The sequence below is a fragment of the Vigna angularis genome, chromosome 1, assembly GCF_016808095.1.
Source record: "Vigna angularis cultivar LongXiaoDou No.4 chromosome 1, ASM1680809v1, whole genome shotgun sequence".
Lineage (NCBI taxonomy): Eukaryota > Viridiplantae > Streptophyta > Magnoliopsida > Fabales > Fabaceae > Vigna > Vigna angularis.
In genome coordinates this window covers 2,991,320-3,015,968 of record NC_068970.1, presented here as the reverse complement: position 1 = coordinate 3,015,968, position 24,649 = coordinate 2,991,320, and the positions used below count along the sequence as shown (strand labels likewise).

Below are 24,649 nucleotides of genomic sequence, written 5' to 3'. Positions count from 1 at the left end.
GAAACCCCCTAAACCCTTACTCACCTCTCTCATTCCTCTCAACCCTTTCTCTTTCATCTCTCTCACTCCAACCTTTTCTCTGTCATCCCTATAGCCCAATTGAAAAAAATCAGAAAACAATGTCTTTGTAAAGAGTTGAGTCATTGACATATTCACCTTAAGACAAAGGTTCATTCAAGATCTCTTCAATTTCACCATTTTTACTAACCTCTCTTATTTCATCATCTTCATAGGTTGAATCATCATCTCTAAAAAAATCCTCCAGGCCAATTACCAATTCCTTCAGATGTCATTATGCCTGTGAAATTTAGATAAATGATATACGACAAAAATTATAAAATAAAAACTCATTATAAAATCATTTTTTGTAAGAAATTGTTTAACAACGAGTGTTTCTGATTTTTTTTCAGGCCAATTACTAATTCCTTTGATGTCATTATGCTTGTGAAAATTAGATAAGAAAAAAATTATAAAATGAAAACTCATTATAAAATCATTTTTTGTAAGAAATTGTTTAACCGCGAGTATTTCTGATTTTTTCCAGGTCAATTACCAATTCCTTTATGCTTGTGAAAATTGGATAAAATTATATAAGACAAAAATTATAAAAGGAAAACTCATTATAAAATCATTTTTTGTTAGATTGTTTAACAACAAGTGTTTCTGATTTTTTCAATTGGGACTAGAGAAATAGTTGGAGTGAGAGAGATGAAAGAGAAAGGGTTGAGAGGAATGAGAGAGGTGAGTAAGGGTTTGCGTTTTTTTTTTTTTTAGTTTTGAGAATGAAAATTATTAAAATACCCTTAACCTTAAAACTTAGAATCCATGATATATAGGGTATTTTGTCTACTAAAACCCGATACACATTGTTAAAATGTATCAACTGATATATATATATATATATATATATATATATATATATATATATATATATATATATATATATATAATTACATTTACAAAGCTTTATTAATAGTTGAAGACTTTTGCTGGTGCTTGAAAGTGTATAACATATTAAGGAAACCTAGCTTTGATAAAAAAAAAATCCCTATATTTACAACATTAGTAATAAAATTCATTTTTTTTCAACATAGTTACTTAGATTTTTCTTTTCTAAATTAAGATTATCGTGGAGAGATAAATATTTATTATAAAATAATGTAATTTTTTTAAAAAACGTGAAATTGATTATAAAAATTTATAATATTTAAAAACACTCAGTATAGCGTTTATTAAATATATTATTTTTAAATGTAATGTATAAAATTTTATGTATGTATATTTGATACATCAAACCCTAAATAAAAGTATTTCGTTAGTATTTTTTTTAGAGAAAAAGAAACATACATAAAAAGATAATCAAAACCTTGCAATTGATTCCTGCATCATTTTACAGAATATTCACAATTAATGTTTGTAACGTCTCAGATTATATAGAACTATATAATTTAGTAGTCCACATTTTAATATAAGAAGAAGACTTGTAGATAAAGTCTTAAGGTTACAGTCATCCCAAAATAGTTATTATTTAAAACTTTAACACAATAGAGTATTTCAAAATAAACAGAAGTCTATGGATCCTAACTAGGCTAAGCAACAATGTCATCTCCCTCCAAGGCATGCTCCAGAAGCACCTCATCTACTTCTGCTCACATCCAAATGAATGATCATTGCAACAGAAAACACACAAATAAAAGACAAACACAAGTAGAAGGGTGAGCTAGATATACAAAAATCATGTTATAACAATCACACCCAACATGTAAGTTTAATTCATATATATTGGGTTACTTAACACAACTTGTTACACTTTAAACTTGACTTGTCCGGACTTAGAATGATTGCCGAGCTATGGCGGGTCATGCACTCGTGGTGGCCTCTACTGCTTTGCAAAGTCATTGCCAATGGGTTTCACCCTACCACACTCACGAGGTTAGTCCGTTATCACTCACCTTGGGCCATACTGGAAGCACCCAAGACTAGGACCTCCTACTACTACTCACGACATGGTTCAATCCTCTCTACTTGAGAATGATTGACCATTGTAGTTTTAGGATAACCCCCAAGACTGAGCTTCCATGCAAATCATTCTAAAATACACCAAGGGCACCACCATGGATCTTCTCCTTGAAGATCATGAAATTACGTCCAATAACATAGGGCACCACCATGTAACCTCCCTTTGAGATCCATGGAATTACGTCCATCAACCATACTTTTAAAACCACATACTTTGAATCACCAATCATACCTTTGAATCACATACACTTTCACTTTAACAATATACAACATGTTTGAATCCCATCATACAATACAATCTGCTCCAACACATACTTCACAAACCATACAACATTCAACTTTATGTGAAACAATACAAAAGAGAAGATAGAGAATAAAACCTTGAATGTCTCGCACAGCGCACTCCTTCGCACAACGAGACTAAGAGCATTTCGCATAGCACACACTACCCGTAGGGCGAATTAACTTACAGAGGTACCAGGCCTCAAATCTCTCGCATAGCGCACCCCTTTCATTCGCTATGCGAATTAACTCGCCAAGGCTACAAGCCTCAGGTCTTCTCGCATAGCGCACTCAAGTCGTTATGCGAGGGCTTAAATAGAGAGCACATCCCCAAACCTCTTCGCTTTGCGCCCCTCTCACCTTTCGAAGTAAAATGGCAGTGACTCCAGGTCACCACCAGTCGCACAACGACTAGATTCGCTATGTGAATCACCAGACAGAGAGCAGCACTCTCTAGTCATTCGCACAGCGCACCAGTTCGCACAGCGAATGACCCAGACAGTGAGCACTCTCTACAGGGACTCACATGCGAGACAACTCACATAGCGACTCTACATCATCTGCAGAATGCAAATTCTGTAGAATCATGCACTCACACCAGCCCTTACCATTTCTAGGCCTTTTCTCCAATTTTTAACACCCTTAATTCTTTTTTTACACCTAATTAGACTTATCTAGATGTTCCTAATCCTTCTTACTACACTTCTAAAGGGATTACACTCAACTTTTACTCCTCACCATCAATTTCCACAACTTGAAGATCCCAAACCCAATTCTAACACTTTGCACATACTAGGACCACTTTGGTGACTCAAGCAAGTCACAATACACTTGCTAACACTGCCCCAATAGCCAAATGCACTCTGGACATCCAAAGCTCAAAATCACTATCTCACTTCCCCTCAACAGTTCCACAACACTAGTATTTCATACTTCTTCTTCCAAATCCAGGTTATAACAACCTTCTACTCAAAATACTACTAACATGAACAATTTCTACAGTCCAACGCATCCAATATAGTTTATTAACATCACCTTACAGGTTCATAGATTCAACACTTCAGCATACGCAAATTAAGCTACCAAAATTAAATAACATCTCAAACAGCATACCAGTTCAAATTTCAACACACATACACTAAAAAAATTAGAAGAATGTTTAGCTCCCCTTACCTCAGAGTTGAACTGCCCAACTCACAAGAACGCTTCTCTATAGTACCTCACACAACAAAGACCCAACTAAACCCTACAAATAACCACATTAATGGTAGGAACAGCTCTTAGAACTACGATGGAGTAGAAAAGGAAAAAGATGAAAACACAAGACGCATGCAACCAGCAAGAATGTATGTGCTAGGTTTAGAAACGGAGAAGAAGTTGCATGCAAGGACTTACCAGCCTAGAACCCGAAATGAATTGGTCAGTTCCGAAGCCCTCTACGTTGCGGACGTTTGGGCGCCACCTCCTCAGAGATCCAATGGCTCAGTGAAGAGAAATGGAAGAGAGAAGATAAAGATGTGGTAGAGAGAAGGCAGAGAAGAGGAACTAGGGCTCAGAAGAGTGACAAAGTTTTCCTGAGATAATGAAATGATCTTAAGTCAAGAGTTCTTATATTAAAATTATTTTATTTTAAATATCCAATCCCATTATCTGCTGTCACGTGTCCTCTCCTAGAGCTAACTTCTTCCCGTCTTTATAATGTTTTTCTAAGAAATATAGTTTTCAACTTATATAGTCAACTTTTTACATATTTATTATTGATTAATTTTAAACTATAGTATAACTAAAACAAAAAGTACTTAACTCCAGTGGGTCATCAAGAGAAGAGACACCATTTAATCTTTAAGTGTGGATAAAATAATCTCTTATTTATACAAGATTTTGCACATTAGTGGAAATTATTAAGTGCAGAACCTGCAAAAATATTTATTCAGCAAAAAATAAACTTGTAATTTATTTATAAGAAATTTAATTTGAAGTGTATTACAGCAAGATGAAAAAAAAAACCTATATTTAATGTTTGATAGTCGAATAGAATGATGGTCTCCTATTAAAATCGTTGCAGGATGTTTTTTAACTAAATATGTTCTAACATTAAAAGTAAATAACTGAATGAATTTCTCAAAGAATTATTTAGAAACATATTCAACCGTATTAGTTGATAGAAGTCTTTATATTAGTAAACTACAGCATATATGAATTTCAGTATAGTATGTATGTTTAATAAATTTTGTAGAACCCTTCAATCAACAAGGTGGCTGTAGTTTAGTGGTGAGAATTCCACGTTGTGGCCGTGGAGACCTGGGCTCGAATCCCAGCAGCCACACTCACATTTTAACCTTTTAGACAGCTTCACCATCCTTCGCATCTTTTTACGTTTTTTTTTTGTCGAAACGCGTTATTTGAATATATGCTTTCCCAATAAATAAGAAAGGCCAACAAATTCAAACCGCATCTGTTATATCAAGAACAGGAAGAAGATGCTTCAGTGTTGGAACTTCTTTTGATTAAAACAACGTTCCATCAAACGGAACCTTGTACTCCACCAAGAATAACTTTATTCGACAGATTATTCACTAACAAAGTGAATGCTTCTGTGTTAAGTTTCAGAACAACCGTTCTCTCCTTCATCGTGTCTATATAAAAAGGAACCCTCTGTGATGCATTCTGACAAATAAATCAACAATATCTGAAAGAGAAAAGTTTTTATATGGCAGACCTTCGTCAAAAAATTGAAGCTCTGAAGGGTCTTGTTGATGTGTTAAATAGCATGGATGAGGGTGAAAGTGGTCAGAACGCAACGCCACCACCCAACAACGGCGGTGCTTCTGCGGCAGCAAGAACAGGAAGTAAGGGGCGTTCTGTTGGAAAATTCAAGAACACCGGCGATCAGAAGATTAAAGGTCTCAGTAACCAAACTGGTTTCACCGAAGGGAACGGTAATGGAGCTATCAACTTTGGTGATTTGGAGGTCTAAGTCACTGAAATTGAAGGAATAAGGAATGTATAACCTACGCGATTATATATGTATGAACTATGAACGTCTCCTGAAATACGTAAATAATAAATAATAAGAATTTCGCAGTTTACGTGTGGCTCTAATATTTTCATGATGTCTTCTTAATTAGGTTAACGGAAATCATGATCCAGAGTCTGCCACCAACACAATTAAAAATAACTCAATTCATCAAATCTCCATAGAAAAAGCTAATATTTATAAATTTATTCTTACTATTATGATTAATGTTATTTTTTTAAGAAAGTTATATTTTTAATGAATAGTATAACCACCGATCTTGACTAATAATTTTAGAAATCAAAATAATATATTTAAATTAAATATAGCTTTAATATCCAATTTTCATACAAAATTATTATAGTTTATTATTTATCAGTGTTGTAGAGGAAGTGAACAAGTTTTTCTTTTTATCATCTTTACCTTGCCAGTATAGTAAGTAATATGGAATAATTATATTTCTTTATTCAGTAACAAATTCTCAAATTAAAAACTTTGAAAGATCTAAATGAGATTGGAAACCAAGAATATACCATCTTTTATAAGCCTCGCCACCACCATATGTTTGATTTTCCTCCCTTAGTTGTTACATGAAAAGAAACAAATTCTTGCAAAATAAAATAATTTGCAAATTATATGATTTTTTTTAAAGACAACCTTTTACTTAAAGAAAATTAATTTCGAATATTTTTTTAATTTTTATTTAAATATTTTGAAAAGAATATATATATATATATATATATATATATATATATATATATAGACATATAGACACACACGTACGTACGTGTGTGTGATTATGTGTATAGTCGTCGCTTTTAAAAAGGAAATATCCTATCTAAAGGACATTCTAAAAAGATGGACTAGTTCTCGAGTAAGTGAATTAATATAATACATTGACGATCATATAATTTTATATAATCGCTCTATAACCATTTTTATTAGGTTTTTACATAAAATAATCTACTTTACATTTTAATTAAATATTTTATCATGAAGGAATATTAAATAATTATTTATGAAAATTTTCAAACTATTTTTCTTTTAAAATATGTATATGCACATCTTTTAGCTTTTGGTTATTAATATATTTTTTTAAAAACTTCTCTAAATTTTAATTTTTGGATAAGGTTGTCTGGTTGGACAAAAATTCCCTTAAGCTAACAACCACGTGATTTTTCATAAAAGTTATTCTGAACGAAACTTTAACCAAGTGGAAGAAAGAATGTTGCATAAATGAAAAAAGAGAAAACAATTTTGAAAAAGAAAATAAAAGATGTAACGAATGCAAAGGGAATAATATAATTGTATCACCTTGGCATTGGTTCTCTGATCACACATCTTTTTATTCGATGTGTGAAGGAATATATAACTAACCTATTATAAAAAAATATAATATAATAGAATTTAGAATTTTCTGCTCACTTATAGGAACTGAATCCCTATGCAATTAACTTGATTGAATAACAAATTATGATTCAGCAAATAAAACAAAATTATATATGATTCATGGGTAGGTAGATAGAGAAACCTTTGGGAAGTCAATACTCAATTATTAGTGATTTAATTATAAGATTTTCAATAAAAAAATAGATATATATTCAAAGTCCATACAGTTATACGTAATTATCCATTAATGACAATTGAATAATTAATTATCGCTTGATGCTAATCTAAAATAGATTTAATATTCTCCTACTTGGATTATATCAAATAATGAATATTAATAATATATAATGATCATTGAAACAAAATGAAAATTATGATCAACATAATTCTTATATATCACATGTTAAAGACTCCAAATTATTAATAATATAGAAATCATAATTTCTAAAACAAAAATAAATGTATTTAAATATGGTCAAAACCTCTAAACAAGTTGTAAGAGATGTTTTTAAAATAACGTGAATAAAAGATATCCTAATGATAAAATTTCACAATATCATACTACCAGCATAAAAGATCTTAGTTAAACTCATGAGTTATACATTTATAAAAAATAAAATAAAATTCTAAGCACTTCCAAATTTAGTTAGCATCTCTATTGAAAATGTTATCTGAATTTGAAATTCATAATTTTTTTAATAGACACGTACAACCATCAATATACTATGCTTTTATGGTACGTTTTTTTATGCTTGTAGTTACATCAATCAATCTTTAAGTCCATCGAATTTATAGGTAAGCATATGATTCCTGGCTTCCTATATCTCACAGAATATGAACAAAAAAACATGATAGGACAAATACAAACTGAAGCATATATATATAAATATATTAAGGATAATAATTTATTAATCTTTATTTTTAACAGGTAAATCTTGGAATGACTTCTCCCCACCATTGGATCACATCAAATAATGCGGACAGACATAGAGAACCAGTAATTGAAGTGAATATATGATCATCACTAAAATGTTCTTCTTCCTAAGAGTATAAAAATGTCTTTCATTCCTCCAAAGCTATCTATCTTCAAGTTTAATTTGCTGAAAAGAAAGTTCAGAAGCTAGAGTTTTCTTTCAATATTTCAATGGCAGGTATTGCATCTGGAATCAGCAAGCTTGCCGTTGGCCCAGGTGATGCTCGACGCCGATCACTACAACCTCAAACTACTCCAGACAACAACCCCGACGCCAACAACCCCGACGCCAACAACCCCGACACCAACAACGTCGACACCAACAAAACCGACACCAACACCACCTCTAACACCGACAGTAGCAGTAACAGTGAAAGTTCTGAAGAGTTCGGTTATGTGAATTCTGCGAAGCAAGATATCAAAGGTCTTACCAACCTAACTGGGTATGTGAAAGGCAACGCCAACGGGGTCATCAACTTTGGCACCTTGAGAGCCTCCGATCCTAGGGTCCAACCATGAACATCAATAAATAAATATATATATATATATATATATATATATATATATATATATATATATATATATATATATATATATATATTATATAAAGCTGCATGCAACTCAATAAGGATAACCTATGCTGTGATGGTGCCTATAGATTGTTTTCATATGTTTTACACGCCAAAACCATCATTATAGGAATAAAATGGAGCGTGGGTGTACGATCATTATCTAAGTTCAAAAATGTTGTTATTCAATAAAATAAATTAAAAGGAGGTTTACATAATTGTTGACTGATATTTCTTTCAGCAATAATTAATATATATATATATATATATATATATATATATATATATATATATATATATATATATATATATATACATGAAAAGGCATTTGGATACTAATGGGTACATATAAGTGTAATGTAATAATAATAAAAATAAATCACTTTATATTCATATTTTCTCTGAATTCAATCTATATAGGCATTGTCACTATTTTTAATTTAAAACATTAAAAAATAAATTTACAAGTCTTTTTATCTTTTAAAGTATTTAACTTTTTATTTTTATTTTTAACTAATCTAAAATTTAAATTCACTTGAATTTTCAACAATTTGATGATATAACAAACTTGATATTATGCATGAATATAATTTAATAAGAATGACTTAGAGGTAAACTAAGAAAGATGTGAAAACGTTGTGGGTTGAACCTTTTTTATTATCAATTTACATAGAAGTGTCTAGCCCCTAATCCATGGATTGATTCTGACATTTTCTAAAATAAAATTTCAATTTTTTAATCCACTTATTAGGAGTTTTTTAATATGTTGGGATACGGTTAGGACGAGACTAACATTCAAACTAAATTAATTCATTTTAATGTATTTTTAATTATTATTTTTATTTACTTTCTAGATTCAATAATTTTAAAATTTTATATGATATTTTATTAATATCTTTTTTAATTAAATTCAAATATATAAATATTAATTTTATCAAAAACTATTCAAAATAATTTGTAATTGTAATTATATTTTAAATATATAATTTTATTATTTTGAAAAGTTAAAAATATAATATATATTAAATTTGTTTAAGTTTAAATAAAGTAACTTTTTACTAATATTCTTTTTCTTTCGATATAAATATATAAATGTTGATGTTATATAAAAAGTTATTTAAAATTATGTTTTAATTGTAATCATTTCTTAGATATATAATTTTATTATTTTGAAAAGTTTAAATATAATATATGATGAGTTTGTTTAAGGTTAAAAATAAATTAATTTTTTACTAATCATAATTTATAAAAAGTTATTTAAAATAATTTTTTTAATTATAATCATATTTTAAATACATAATTTCATTATTTTGAAAATTTGAAAATATGATATATGTTGAATTTATTTAAGTTTAAAAATAAGATAATTTTGAAAAAAAATGTTCAAAATAAGTTATAGAATTGAATAAAAATGCACACAATTTTATAAAATAAAATAAAATAAAAAAATTATGTTAACAATTATAAAAAATTATGAAAAACGAGATAATTGAGTAAATATTATTTAGACATATGTATTTATAAACTTTCAGACATAGATAAAAATATATAAGACATAAATAAAATAAATAAATAAATATTTATCATTTAATTATATATATATATATATATATATATATATATATATATATATATATATATATATATATATATTTATATTTTGTTAACTTTCGTAACCTGTGTACCAAATTTTAGTTTATAAAAATAGTCTTTATGAATTCTAAGTTTTAAAGATAAAGATATATAAATAATTTTTAATATTTTTTATTTTAAATTAAAAATAAAAATTATTAAAATATTCTTATATTTAAAGTATGTCTTTTTTTATGAATATGAATATTTTTATTAACTAAATTTTGGTACACTTTAAGAGGTTATACAAGTTAGCAAATTCATATATATATATATATATATATATATATATATATATATGAAATTACGTAAGTTAATTCAAGTTACTATTAAATATATCTTCGATATTAGAATTGGTTAAGAAAAATTACAATTGAGAATATTATCAAAAAATATTGAGAAGAGAGTAATTTTTCTCATTATGTAAAATAAACTTTTTTAATGAGTACAATATTTTTCTTTATAACGAGTCAACAAATTAGTAAACATGATCTTATAGTTTTTTTCATGTTTTTAATGAATGATACACGACGATATTGTTTTCTTTTTGTTTTTATCACAAAATATATTGTATAAAACACTTTTATTTTCTGAATTAGGGTTAAAATAAATATTGTGATTAGATATATAAGAAAAAATAATATAATAAAATCATAAGTATTATCCAGATATTTGAAATTTTAGAGTTCCTATGTAGTTATTTATTGTATTTGTTTTAGGTTGAAAACACTATTTTGTTAATTATTTATGTTTAACAATTGATTCAATGATTTTTTATTTATTTATTGTTTTATGTGAATTTTATATTTTTTAAACTTTTTGTTAAATTAATATTAATAATGTTAATATAATTATATTTGTCAATTCTAAAAAAGAAAGCTCATTACCTTAATCCATAGTACTTTGGAGATATTTCACCCTGTAGATTTTTTTTAATAAAAATTCTTTTTGACCTTATAGCTTTTTTGGCTCCAACTCACGTGGGTTAGGACCAAATTCCATTATATAGGCTTATTTGACATGTTTGATGGGTTTGGAAAAGAGGGCATGAGAGATTGTGAATTCAACTTTCAGTAATAAATGTTAACAACTAACATTGTCCATAAAATAAAATAGAGACATTTTCCAAGTCTTGTATCATCATTCTTTCTCTAATGAATTCTTAGTCTTTATGAAAATTCATCTTAAGCATGATGAGAGATAATAATATGTAACCAAACATTTAAGGATTAAAATGTTTTGTATTTTAATTTTATTGTAGATTGTGTCATTTGGAAATTGTAAAATTGTAAATTTACATCTCTTTTATATCCCATTTTGATCCCTTTAAGCACACTTTTTGTGACTGCTTGCCTTATGATTGCTCATAGACTTTCACGAACAATAAAAAAATGTGAACTTCTTAGATCGACTCCTATTAACCAAAATCGATTTTTAGTTGATTTTAGACAATCTTTCATCCATTTTATCCAATTACTTATAAATCCCAATATTTCCAATATATTGTGGAAAAAATCCCCTGTGAGAGAATATACATTTTTGTAATCTACCTTTACTATGATATATACGACTTTTCTTTTCCCCTCATCCTTTCCACCACTTCATTTGCAACTAGTATGCTATATAACAATCTCCTTTCTTCAATGAACACAGATTGTGATTGGTCTATAATCTTAGGCAGGACACATTTCAATCTAAAGGAAAGTACTTTTTGAGACGATTTTATACATGTTATTCCTAGGTAAATCCTCCTTCCTTTGGTATCGTGGTGACATGTATTTTTATATTTCCAATGCATATAGCGTCTTGTCTCCTCTCTTGTTCATTAGTATCATTCACATTAAATGCATATATACTATCTAATATCAAACGAACATTGACGTTATGTTTTGTCTTCCTTTGTATATTTAGAAATATTCTAATTTAAATCATCATACATGTTCTTTTCAACATGTACATATATACAGTGTCATACATTTAACTTATACTAATGCAGAAGAGTCAAAACAAAAATTGAAAGAGAAAAAAGCAAAAAAATAAAATTAAACGAAACAACTCTTAAAATAAAAATTTAATAAATGAATTTTGTGTATAAATTTGTAGCATATTTATATCATATATAAGTTTTGAAATATGATATAAACTCGAGTTCTAATTAGATTCATATATACAATTACAAAAGTTTAGGTTAATATAGATAACATCTAATCTACATGAGTTTAAACTAAATCACAAAATTTATCTCAATTTCTAAAATAAATATCTACAGAAAAATACAAATTAAAGTAAATATATACATGAACCAAATTTATCACTATTAAAAAAATAATTGAAAACTTAAAATAAAACATATGAAGAATGTACAATAAAGCTATAGTTATATATATCAAATAAGTGTCATTATGACAATATTTGTGGAGTCATTTGATTATGTTCTTTAAATAGTATAATGACTCAAAAATATTTTACAATTAAATATATGTTTAAATTGAAATAAAAATATGAAAACTAAATTTGAAAAGTAACATAGGCGCTGATAAACTGATAGAATTAACATGTTAAGATAATTTTTTTGATACAATATTAAAAACTAATTTCAGGTTTAGATTAACTTTACAAAAATCATGTCACCCTTAACAAGAACTTATAGTTTCAATTTCAACGAGAAATTGTGAGTTTAGATGGATTAAAAAGGTAGTAGTTGATAAGGCTTCCTTTCATTAACTGAATTTACTTTCACTAAGTGATGACTTATGCATAAGCTATAACAGTATTTTCTTCCTGACAAAAAAATCCTTAAATAGTTATGCAAGGCTAACATGTATTTATTTTATTGAATAGCAACATTTGTAACATTGTGATATTAGATAATAGTGGTACACCCATACTCCTGTTTTATTCATAGTACGATAGTTTTGACTGGTGAAACATATGAAAACAACATAGAGGCAACATGAGTAGCAGAGATTATTTAGTTAATGATTAAGTTGGCTGTAGCTTTATTATGAGAGGATTGATGTCTACGGTTGGACACTAGGACTAGAGGCTGCCATGGAAATCTCCGTAATGTAGCCCTTCAAAAATCTTGTCGGTGAGATATTTGACACGCTGCTTCACAAGTGTTTCATAACACAACATTTCGGAAGAGTCACTCTTATTGTTACTGTCGGTGTTGGGTTTGGTATCGGTGTTGTTGGTGTCGGTGTTCTTGGTGTCTGGAGTGGTTTGAGGTTGTTGTGATCCGGATTGAGCCTGGCCTGCCATTGGAATCTTGAACCAAAACTGTGGCTTCTGAAGTTTGTATTAGACTTGAAGATATATAACTTTGGAAGAACGTGTGACACTTTTATACTCTACTGGAGAAGAACATTTTAGTGATCAGAATATATTCACTTCAACAACTAGCTATGTCCAGATTGTTTGATGTGATCTAATAGTGGGCATGAGTCATTCCAAACTTTACCTGTTATTCCATGAAGCTAACATAGGGATGCAACCCCTACAAAGTGAGAAGAAAATTCAGTTATATTTTATTTAGTAATATGTTTAAAATGATATTATTTCTTGTTATCTGGTTTATTAGGGTGGAATCAGAACCCGTTAGTTATCTAACGTGTATGTATATATGCTCGTCCTAATTTTAATATCAATTTCGATCTTCATTTGACTCTCTACTACTAAAATATCTATAATTTATTATATAATTTGATAAGTTTATATATATATATATATATATATATATATATATATATATATATATAAAAGGTTTTTTAACAATCATTTAACGGCACATGTTGACATTATTAAAAATCAAAAGAAAACACATTTTGAAAGTTTTAAACAATGATAATTGTTCTTGAACAATTTGCTTACTTGTGAAGCGGTAGAGATAAATCATAAACAACAAATCTTCAAATACATGTAAAGTATCATTAATAGATGAGGATAAGACTCGCGACAAGGGTTTTGAACTGTGCGGAGAGCTTTGCACATAAACCTTGTAACATAATATAGAGAGCTTCTCAAAGAACGCATGGGTTTTACCACACGATGCTAAGAAAACAGTGTACAATAAGATCGATAGTGCTTCACAACTATCAGAGGTTTATGGAGGTTCACCACTAACGATAATTAACGATAATGGTGCTTTTGTAAAGAGAAAATAAAAAAAAAAGTGTGGGGGAGAGAAAATGAAAGAAAAAAAAACACTTAAATAAAAGTTGCCCAAACAAAAGAAACACTTCTTTTTTTTTTCTTTTACAAAAGTAGTATTACACGTTTAATTATGCTTCTCTATATACTGATAATTATATCTTTAAGTTTTAACTATGATTATCTATACAACTGTTATTATTACTTGTCCATCTCACTTTTAATAACAGTTAATGACAATTATTTAAATAATTATTATTAAACAATTCACATAAACTACAATTTTGTCACAACACTTTTTCTTATTACGATGATTTGTTAAATGTCATGAATAATATCGTGAAAAATCCTTTTTCACATTAGTGGTATATATATTTTGTACAATTATGTTCAATGATGTATCAAATATTTTTTAAGATACACAGTTGATAACTTTTACTTTTTATAATAATTTTATTTATTATTTTTATCTAAAATATTATTTTAATAAATTTTTATATTATTATATTTAACTCATTTTTATAATTTTATCCTCATAATTGTATTAAAATGTTTAATTTACCATAATATAATAATTTAATATTATTATCATGAAGTTAAAAAGAAAATATTTATATTTAGAATTTGAATTATTATTAGTTTAATTTGTTTTTGAGATTTTATTTAAGTAATGTATTATAATACTTATTAATGTATAAAAGAAATTATTATAATTTAAAGAAAAAAGTGAAGAAACATTTAAAATATTTTTAATATTGAATATTAATTTTTTTTTGTAATTTTTTAAAAATAGTTTTTAACTTTATCAACAATGTTTTCAAAATTAATAGATATTTTGTAATTCTTCAATAGTTCAATTCACATTTAGTATTTTGATTTATAAAAATTAATTAATTAATATTAAAATAATAAAAAAATTAATTCGAACACAAGTATAATATTACACAGTGAGAATAGAGATGAAATACAAATTTAATAAAAGTATATGTTTTTATTTCGAGGATGGAATGAGCCTCTTATCATTATTGTTTCCATTATTATTGTCTATATGTATATTCGATGTTTGTTTTTCAAATTTATTATTTAAATAATTTCTTAATTAAAATAGTTATTTTATCAACTTTAGTGTTTTTTTAACTTAATTATCTTTTTAATTATAAAACTATCTATAAAAAAAAATTGTTCCTCAACACAGATTTCTCATAATATTTTGAACCCATACTTAGTTTAAAATTGATTTTGATAACTTTGGGCGGATTCAAACAGATGTAGCGGTTGATTAGGCTTCTTCTTCTCCTTAAATGACTGATGCATAAATTGAATCTAAGTCGAAGGTTATTTTATTATTGTTGTTATTGTGCATAAACTTTTTTATATGGTAAACAATTAGCAAACCACCTTATTTAATTTGCTGAATAACATCTTTTGAACTTAAGATAATAGTCATACAGCCATACTCCTTTTTTATTGCTATACTATAACATATATGAAAACAATATATAGGCAACATCATCATCAAAGGTTTATATATAGATATGTATTGTTGTTCATGGATGGACACTGGGATCGGAGGCTGTCAACCTGTCAAAGTTGATGACTCCATTGGCGTTGCCTTTCACATATCCAGTTAAGTTCGTAAGACCTTTGATATTTTTGCTTAGCAGAATTTACATAACTGAACTCTTCAGAAATATCACTGTTATTCTTACTGTCGGTGCTGGTGTCGGTTTTGTCGCAATAATTATCATATATGCTTGAGTTTGTATTTGTCCTATCAATACTTTTTTGTTCATATTCTGAGAGATATAGGAAGCCAGGAATCATATGCTTACCTATAAATTTGATGTACTTAAAAGATTGATTATGATGTAACTACAAGCATAAAAAAAATGTACCATAAAAGCATGGTATATTGATGAACTACTCATCAAGTGGCCTAAACTTTGATTTCTAACTTTTATATTGTGAAAAGTATTTCTTCCACTTATGAATGTTCTGAATTTCTAAAACAATAAAAGTTATTCTTTTATGTTAAGTACGGGTTTGTTAAAACATTTACAATAAAGAGATGTTAACTAATCTAATGAATAAATTTGTAAGTGCTAGGAATTTTTTTGTTATAAATGCATAACTCATATGAGTTTATTAACTAAGATTTTTTTATGTATTAGATTAATGGGAAGTACGATATTATGAAGTTTTATAATTAGGATATATTTTATTCACGTTACTTTGAAAACATTACAATTTATTTACATGTTCTGACCGTTTTTAAATACGTTTATATTTGTTTTAGAAATTATGATTTTCTATATTATAAGAATTGTGAGTCTTCAACATGTGCTATGTAAGAATCATGTTCATCATAATTATCATGGTTTTTCAATGCTTAATTGTATTTTGTTAGTGGTCATTATTTAATATAATCCATGTAGAAAGATATTAAAAATATTTTAAATATTATAAATTAGTGTTGGAAATAATCTAAATATGTGTTTAAGTTCTATAAAAATGACAAAGTGTGAAATAATATATTTAAATCTAATGTTTTTGATTAAAATTTGTGTGGCTTTTACGTGGATTTGAATTGAAGTTACATGTATGTAAGTTCTCCTTAATAAATCCTTCTAAAAGAAAAAAAAAAAACTCATAAGTGATATCCGAATGTTGTAACCACTTAGACCATACATCCTTGAAGAGAATATAAAAATTCACTCTAAAATAAAAAATATTAAAAATAATTTAAGTATAAGTCTAAATTCTATCTAAATGATATATATATATATATATATATATATATATATATATATATATATATATATATCAATTATAATTAAAATATTATTTTGATAATAATTTTATAATTAAGTGATTAATTCAAGATTGACTCTTGAAAGATTTCTATTTACCTAATAATAAATTTGTTATTTGTTATTTCAATAATTTAATTAAGTAGGAAAAAATTGAGTAGAGAATTTTTAATTAATTATATTATAATTATTTACTAATAGATTTTTGTGTATCTTTGAACCTTTACAAAAGATGAGTTATATAACTAAATAGAAAATAACATTTCACAATATTAAGATGTGAGACTAAATTAGGTTCTACAATACTATAACAAACGAACCAGTCTTGACTGGGTAGGATAAAAAGATAACCTTAATGAGATGATGTCTAACCAGATGATGATGTGACGAGATCCAAATTAGTTCTAGTCTAACTTGACTAATTACATATTAACATTAAATTGGATGAACTTGATTTCAATTGGACTTAATTAAATGTGAAATCACTCTAACTTGATTTGCAATGGATATTGACCAACTTGACTAAATGACCTTGATTACACCCAACATGCGATTGATCCAATTCGATGTGAGCTAAAATCGACTAAACTCAACCTTTTAAACAGTTCTGGATTTAATTTGACAATTTACACTCTTCCTAAAAAAATGGTGTATAAATGAAAAGAGAAAAAAGCGATTATGAAAAAGAAATAAAAGACAGCTAACCAATGAGCAAACGGAATAATATAACCTTTGAATTGGTTATCTGATAGACAGACGTGTGAATGAATATATAACTAACCTAGGTTCTTTTTCCACTCCCACAAAAAGATAACAAGAAATAATATCATCTGAAAGCTATTATTAAGTAAATATAACATAACTGAATTGATAATTTTCTTCTCACTTTCTAGGGATTGAATCCCTATGCAATTAACTTGATGGAATAACAGGTAAAGCTTGGAATGAAATGACTAATCCCCACTATTGGAAGGTGGAAAAGCATAGAGAAGCTGTAATTAGTAAAAATATCTGATCACTATATCTTTTGCGATCACATCTCTCACTAAAATGTTCTTCTCCAGGAGAGTATAAAAGTGTCACCCGTTCCTCCAAAGCTATAGTCATCTTCAACGTTAATAAACCTTCAAGCTAGAGTTTTGATTCAAGATTTCAATGGCAGGTGAGGCTCAATCCGGTTCACAACAACCTCAAACCACTCCAGACACCAAGAACACCGACACCAACAAAACCGATACCAAACCCAACACCGACAGTAACAACAAGAGTGACTCTTCCGAAATGTTGTGTTATGTAACACTTGTGAAGCAGCGTGTCAAAGGTCTCACCGGCAAGATGCTTGAAGGGCTACCGTAATGGAGACATTTCCTTGGCAGCCTCTACTCCTAGTGTCCAACCATGGACATCAAACCTCTCATATAATAAAGCTACATATAGCTGCAGCCAACTTAATCATTAACTAAATAATCTCTGCTGCTCATGTTGCCTCTATGTTGTTTTCATATGTTTCACTAGTCAAAACCATCGTATTATGAATAAAACAGGAGTATGGGTGTACCACTATTATCAAAATGTTGCAAATGTTGCTATTCAATAAAATAAATACATATTAGCCTTGCATAACTATTCACTAAATATATAAATGAGAATGAGTGATGATTTATTTTCTGACAAAATTGTAGTAGTAGAAAATGGTTAAATATAGATGACTTTAGAAGTTACGAGTAATTTTTAATCTTGTTAAAACTTTAAAATTGATTTGTTTTAAATATAACACCTCGACAGAGCATTTATGGATGAACCTTCCCTGCTAACCCACCCTTCTTCCATCCTTGCATCTGAAGATCCAGTTTTAGATATTCTCGTTCCCAGTGGGTAAACATTTGTGTCATGCGACATATTCTTGCTCCTTTTTTATACAATATGATCAACTTTCTCCTTCCACCAAATCCTTTGTTGCTTCATTAATGCTGTCTCAATTCCGAAAACAATCACCAAGGACCTGACTCTTGATGGAATGCAATAGAAGAGGAACCACATTGTCATCCTTACTTGTGACACTTCGATGGTTCTAAATGTGAAACTTAAGGTTACAATCTGAACTAGATAATTACATGAAACTGGTTGGTAAACTTAATTATCATACTATGACACATTGAGACATTTCTTTCCCATAAAGTATAGTTAGTCATTTCATTTTATTTTCTCAAAGTCCTCACTAGGATACAATATTGTACATCTCAAGGTATTTGGCAAGAGAACTAGTGATAATTAATTTTTAAGACAAAAAGAACAACAAAGTACAAAGTTCACCTCTCTTATAGCCAACTGAATTTTCTAAAGATTAGAAATAGACCGTCAACAATATAACAATAATTCTTTGACCGTATATTATTAGGATTTTTTTTTTACGTTATTTTGTTTTTTTATTATGTGTGCATACATTAGTTATTATTTATCCACATATTATCACTTCAATAATGTTAACATTCTATTGTATTTTTGTGTGATTATAAGTATTGTAATTAATGTTTGTCTTGGTATTGTGATACGCAAAAATTAGCAAATTTGTATAGTATTGAAATATTGACATATTTGTCTAAGTGTTTAACCCATTAGACTTGAAATTTGATGAAAAAATTTATCAATAATATTATATAATTTTATTGACAAATATATTTATCAGTAATGACTGCACTTCTACTTATGATTTTGATCTGTCAACAAAAATTGATTATCTACCAATTTTTATTATTTTTAATAAAGTTTGACAATTAGTAATACCATTTTTTTAGTGTAAACTAAAGTAGCTTAAAATAAAATTACGACATTATTTAATAAAATTTTGTTGTATGAAAAAAGGTTATATAAATGAAAAAATAACAATATATTTTTTGGTAAAACTTGTTATTTTATGAATGCATTTTTAACCGTTCACAAAGAAAGATGGCTATTTAGCTATTCACGAGAGAATAAGTAATTTGAAAAGGAAAAGAAAAGTAGTATAAGAAAGAGAAATTTGAAAACGAAAGAGGAATAATTAAACAGCCATTTCCTTGTGGGAGGGATGGGGACTAAACTAATTCTAGCCAATGAAACGATAAAAAATTATTAACATGTTTATTTTTTAATACATTATAATAAAATTATTAATAAGACTGATAAGAGAGCTTATCACAAAACTTTAAATTTTTTAACAAGTTTTTATTAAAAGGCGTTAAAATTTAAAAGCATATATATCTTCTGACAAAACATGCAAAGGAAAGTAACTCACTTGCATTTATTCTCCCATTCATACAGTGACAGAATGAATAAATAACCTTGTTGCTTTTGCTTTTATTTTTGTTCCTCCACATATACAGCTAATTATTGAATTAAAACTAAATAAATGTAACATCTCATTTTTAACCTATTATAACTTATAAAAAAGAATACTCTACATAAGAAAGAATTCTCATTTGTTATCAGTATATAAATCATCACAACAAAACAAACAAGCACGGAAAAAACACTAAAAGAAACAACATGATAAACTAATGTGCAAAAGAGTTTTCATAAAACAAACATAGAGTTATTATCATACATCATTCATTCCTAAAAACAATAAGATCATACAGAAAAACTCGTTCTAAACTCAATTATCAAAATAAAACATTGATATGTGAAATTTCGAGAGGTCTTGCACTTGGTGACCACTACTGCTCAGTAGAGACATTTTCAATAAATTTCATCCTATCACACAAAAGGTTAGTATGTTAATATCTTTGGCCAAGGTAAAACCCCTAAACTAGGACATTCTCCACCTCTCATCATATACCCCATTCTACTCTACTTAAGCTTGAATGACTATTAAAACTACAAATCAAAAATCAACAAGTTCACACAATTCAATCATCTAGTCACTCTACCATGCAATTATAATTCTATATTTCAAGGTACACATAACTTAAAGTAGTGCAATTAGTTTTCTTTTTTTTAGAGATAGATGAACTTAATCTAACTAATCTCAAATCCTTTCAAGCTCACAGGATGTCCTAGCCATACGTAAGAACAACACAAAAATGATTAGGATATACTGTTATGATCACTAATCAACAGAGACTCATGTAGATGACTAAAAAGACATATGCAAGTGAAAGAATGCGCACATGTTACAACATGTAATAGAAAAGACCGAGAAAAGAGCTGAAACTCAACTTACGCGAATGAAAAAACTTACCGATCCAAATTAAAGAATTCGCCGCAATGATCAATATGATAGTCTCAATTTTCCAATCAAACGAGCTGAGAGTAAAAATACTCTTAGAAAAAAATCAAAAAAATTTAAAAGAATGGTTTTTAAAAAAATGATATATTATAAAATAATAAATGCATTCATAATAAAACTATTTATATTAAAATATTTTAATATTAAAATAATTAAATCTTACTATTTTTAAACTATTATCATTTTAAAAATGTCATTTTTTTAATCTTCACGTCATCTCGTAAACTTTTCATTAAAATCAATAAATTAGAATAGAAAGCCAATAAATAAAATTAAAATCGTTAAAATGAATGATTTTGAATAAATTCAACATAATTACGAAAGAAAAAATTATTCTGAGCATTTATCATCAAGAAAAGGTGGACAAGCATTAACTGGATTCGTATTCTTCTGAGTCACAGAGAATTCACACTCATAAAATAGAATTCTTTTCACCACCCCAATGGAGTCTATAAAAAGGGTATTTTATAATCGCAAAATCACACCAAAGCATTCTCACAATACACCAACAAAAACCCTAATATTATACATAAAAGCCGAAACATTGAATGGCAGGTATTGCGTTTGGAATCAGCGCCCTTGCCGTTGGTGCAGGTGGGGCTCCACGGCAACCAACACAACCTCAATCTCAGTCTTCTCCGACCACTCATGACCAGAACAACACTAACCCTACGCCCTCCGAAGAGTTCGGGTATTTGAATTCTGGGAGGCAAAATATCAAGGGTCTTACGAACCAGACAGGTTATGTTAAGGGAAATGCTAATGGGACCATCAACTTTGGGACGCTCAAAACCTCTGCAAGGAGGGAAGCATAAGCGTATTCAATATATATGAATGTTGAAAAAAAATATATAGCTCGAGGCAACTCAATAGTTAACTAAATAATTACTTCTGCTATATCTCTTATTCTGTTGCCTACTTGTACTATATATACTTTTATGTATTACTTGTCAAAACCGTCAAAACCATCATAGTATGAAGAATAAGATGGATGTTTTAACAGTTCTTCAAGTACTATCTTTTGAATTAATTGATTTCTAGCCAAATATATCATCAAAAGCCATAAAGTAGTTCTGGATTATGAACTCTGAGAATAGGTAGAATACAAAATTTTTCACTTTCTAATACTAGTTGTATCAGTCCAGAACAATTGGTCTCTGCAAGAACTAAAAGTTCTAATCAGATGAATCCCAATCAGTCCTTTTAACCAAAAACAGAGAAACCATTTAGCTTTAACGAGAGTTGTATCTTATTACTCTCTTATGGATGATTTAAGCCAGAAATATTTTTACCATTCTTTCATACAAACACGATCTACAATACTAATTCTGTGAACAGTCGATAGTTATATTAACCTCGAACATTTTGAATTTACTTTGATACTTTTAAGTACATAAATGGGCTAAAACAACTATCAGAATAGGAAAATTTTGCTTTAGAAATTTTTGTTGGTAGTCCTCTACTTCTATCTTTCCGTTATTAAATTTTTTAAAAAATAAATTAAGTATATGTTTTAATATAAAAGAAATAAATAATATTTACCTCTCTTTAAATAAAATTGTATAATTTATTTTATATTTAAAAATGAGAGGCGAGAGACTCTAAAATAAATACGTCTTTTACGAAAAAAAAAAGAATAGATTTTATATTCTTTCCATATTATAGCAACAAAGGTTGTAACAGTTAGATATACGGTGAAACTGGTTCTCAAAATTTGATGAGTTAGGGTTGAGATTTTCTACTGTCAATCCATTTGGTCTGATTAATAATTAAAGAAATTGTATTATATTACTCAAATGATATAAATACAAAATATATTATAACTTAAATCATTAATACTTACAAATTAATTTTTAATTAATAATTATAATAAATTAATTAAACACATAAAAATAATAATTATATTAATTTATTTAATTAGATAATTAATTAATTAATTTAATTAGATAATTAATTAATTAATTAAAATTTAAAAAATATCTATAGTATATTTTTAATATATATATATATAATTTTAAAAATATAACATTAAAAAAATTGATGAATCAATCCGTTCTATCAATCCCTTTTGACTATGGCTGGCCCGTTCTACCTAAATTTTTACAGGCAGGACAAACAAGTGTAAAATGAACGGACTGATCCATTTTAGCACTCATAATAAGAGTGACTAGCTTGTAGGTTCTCTTCCTCCGTCAATTTTATCAGTTGATATGTATTTTATTAAGATTGCTTTGTTTTTATTTTTTATTATATTTTTTTATGATATGAATAGTGTTAGGGTGGTTGATAATTTAGTAAAAGAAAACTAAACCAAACTAAATTAAACTATATATATAGAAATTCAATAATAAATCGAATTAAACTAACATTATAAATTTAGTAAACTACTTCTATCATAAGGTAAATACTTTTAGTAAACATTTTTTTCCTTAACAATACTATTACAGTTACTTAATTATTTTATTTTGCTGAATTAAAACAAGCATGACACTAATATATATATATATATATATATATATATACATATTCTTAAAAAATGCTAAAAATTTAAAAATAAGAAATTAAAAAAATAATAAAAATAGATTAAAACTAAGGAGTTGAAATGATTTTTCATAAATTTAAATGATTTAATTATCTGAATTAAATTTTTATTACACAATAGAAAGGAATACAATAACGATTTATCATTTTATTTCGTTCCAAATAAATTCATTAAATATGGAAGAAAGTAAAATGTTAATAAAAAGTAAAGTTTTTTACCATTGAAACGTAAAAAGTGTTGTCATTTTTTCACCATTTCAATTAACTATTTTGGACTGTGATGAGAGCTTAAGAGAGAGTCTTTGTCCATTTGAATTTGGAGTTGCTGATTTTTTTTTTTAATATATAGAGGTTTTGATAATGTATTATTTCCATATTCGAGTATAATTCATAATCATATAATAATAATAATAGCATTATTATTATTATTGTTATTATTATTATTATTATAATATGAATCAAGTTTATATTAGAAATTAATAATATTTTTAATTCAAAAAATTTAAGATAATGAATTTATGTATTTTTTTCTTTTATATATATATATATATATATATTATTTCTATCTATATAAGTAGGCCAAAGAAATTTTTTTGTGTGATACACTAATTAAAATACAGCAGGATTTATATGATCACACATTTTAAGCATAAAATATCATAGAGCTCTGCAGTGTTAGCACAGTGAGATTAACTCAGTTGGAATATAGCAAATGACTCAGCACTCATATTAGAAAGATGCTTTCTTTTTCATCTTCTTTTTCTTTTTCAATGGATAGTTGCAGTGATGTTTTTCTCATTCATCAAGAGAGCCCAATAACTAAGAACCGCAAAACACGGTAACAAGAAGAGAATAATTTTATCTTTTTTCAGTATTATGCATCGAATAAAAAATTATCGTTTTAAAATTTAATATTTTAAATTATGTCACGTCAATATTTTTCACGAAATTTTCTTATAAATTTTTAAAATCTTATAAATATTTTATTTTAAATATAAC

General features: G+C 27.4%; 2 protein-coding genes and 1 non-coding gene across 3 annotated transcripts; all 3 read left to right on the top strand.

Annotated features, from left to right (window-relative positions):
- Positions 1 to 4,555: 4,555 nt before the first annotated feature.
- Positions 4,556 to 4,627, top strand: TRNAH-GUG (transfer RNA histidin (anticodon GUG)). The gene has a single exon. It is a non-coding gene; the product is annotated as a tRNA-His (tRNA).
- Positions 4,628 to 4,957: 330 nt separating this feature from the next.
- On the top strand, positions 4,958 to 5,390 carry LOC108339763 (uncharacterized). Its single transcript, XM_017576968.2, has one exon. It carries the CDS (start codon positions 5,012 to 5,014, stop codon positions 5,276 to 5,278), a length of 267 nt encoding a protein of 88 aa, XP_017432457.1. The 5' UTR covers positions 4,958 to 5,011; the 3' UTR covers positions 5,279 to 5,390.
- A 2,351-nt stretch (positions 5,391 to 7,741) lies between these two features.
- On the top strand, positions 7,742 to 8,466 carry LOC108340535 (uncharacterized). Its single transcript, XM_017577995.2, has one exon. It carries the CDS (start codon positions 7,851 to 7,853, stop codon positions 8,196 to 8,198), a length of 348 nt encoding a protein of 115 aa, XP_017433484.1. The 5' UTR covers positions 7,742 to 7,850; the 3' UTR covers positions 8,199 to 8,466.
- Positions 8,467 to 24,649: the final 16,183 nt, after the last annotated feature.

What these genes read in the sequence shown, in the direction of transcription:
- LOC108339763 (XM_017576968.2), top strand. Translation starts at nt 5,012, where the DNA reads ATGGCAGACCTTCGTCAAAAAATTGAAGCTCTGAAGGGTCTTGTTGAT.
- LOC108340535 (XM_017577995.2), top strand. Translation starts at nt 7,851, where the DNA reads ATGGCAGGTATTGCATCTGGAATCAGCAAGCTTGCCGTTGGCCCAGGT.